General features: G+C 62.1%; 1 protein-coding gene across 1 annotated transcript in view; it reads left to right on the forward strand.

Annotated features, from left to right (window-relative positions):
- LOC125482525 (immunoglobulin superfamily member 1-like) overlaps nt 1–950 on the forward strand; it is a 6,174-nt gene that overhangs the window by 1,782 nt on the left and 3,442 nt on the right. Inside the window, exon 3 of the mRNA XM_048594612.1 lies at nt 367–672. Within this exon, the coding sequence (XP_048450569.1) occupies nt 367–672 (306 nt within the window). The remainder of the gene's footprint in view (nt 1–366; nt 673–950) is intronic.

Genomic DNA, 950 nt, shown 5'->3' on the forward strand with positions numbered 1-950 from the left:
TCTGCAACATGACCCAGGCCCTACTTCTAATTGCCTAAGCCTTGCCTTTGTCGGCTTTAGCAAGACGTTAGGCCTCGAAGGAATCGTACGGGCCGTGTATGCAAGCAGCCTCTCCCTTCGAAGCGCCCCTGACCCCCTACCCCACAAATGCGGGAGACTCCGGAGGCGCAAATAGGGCGGGTTGGGGAGGGGGTGGGCGGGTGTGAGAGGGATCGGTGGTTGGGTTGTGGGGGGGGGGGGGGGGGGGGCGGAGGTTGGGGGTTTAGTGCGCAGTCGGAGCCGGATGTTTCCGGATTGATGTTGAAGAAAAGATGTTCCTTTTCCCCCCACCCTCCCGATCGCCGCACCCCGCCCCAAAACTCCCAGACAGACCGCCGAAACCAGACTTGGAGCTGCTGAGAGCTGGCGGGGAGTTTTCCATCGGGGAGACGGCTAGGGTGAGGTGCACAGCTCCTGATGCCTACTCGGGCCTGGTCCTGGTGCTGTCCAAGGTGCAGGGAAGCGGCTACATCAAGGCAGCGGTAGCAACGGCTGCGGGCTTCTCCAAGGTCCTGTCCCTCCGGGATATCAGCGGCAAGGACCAGGGGGACTACGTGTGCATGTACCAAATAAAGAGGTCGGGCATCTGGCTGAACTCAACGCAGAGCCAGGCCGTGAGGCTGAGGGTCACAGGTAGGTCCCGGAGGGCTGGGCACGATCGGGCAGAGAGGCCGGGCCTCAGGCGAAAATACCCACAGTGCCACGGGGAAGGGCGGGTTAGGGTGGATCTGGGAGGGGGTTATACACAACAGGGCAGGGCTTATACACTGTTCCCGCTCCACACTGTGTTCCCGCTCCTCACTGTGTTCCCGCTCCACACGGTGTTCCCACTCCACACTGTGTTCCCGCTCCGCACTGTGTTCCTCCCGCTCCACACTGTGTTCCCGCTCCTCACTGTGTTCCCGCTCCTC

This window comes from Rhincodon typus, unplaced genomic scaffold (assembly GCF_021869965.1).
Source record: "Rhincodon typus isolate 14 unplaced genomic scaffold, sRhiTyp1.1 hic_rhity00011711, whole genome shotgun sequence".
Classification (NCBI taxonomy): Eukaryota; Metazoa; Chordata; class Chondrichthyes; order Orectolobiformes; family Rhincodontidae; genus Rhincodon; species Rhincodon typus.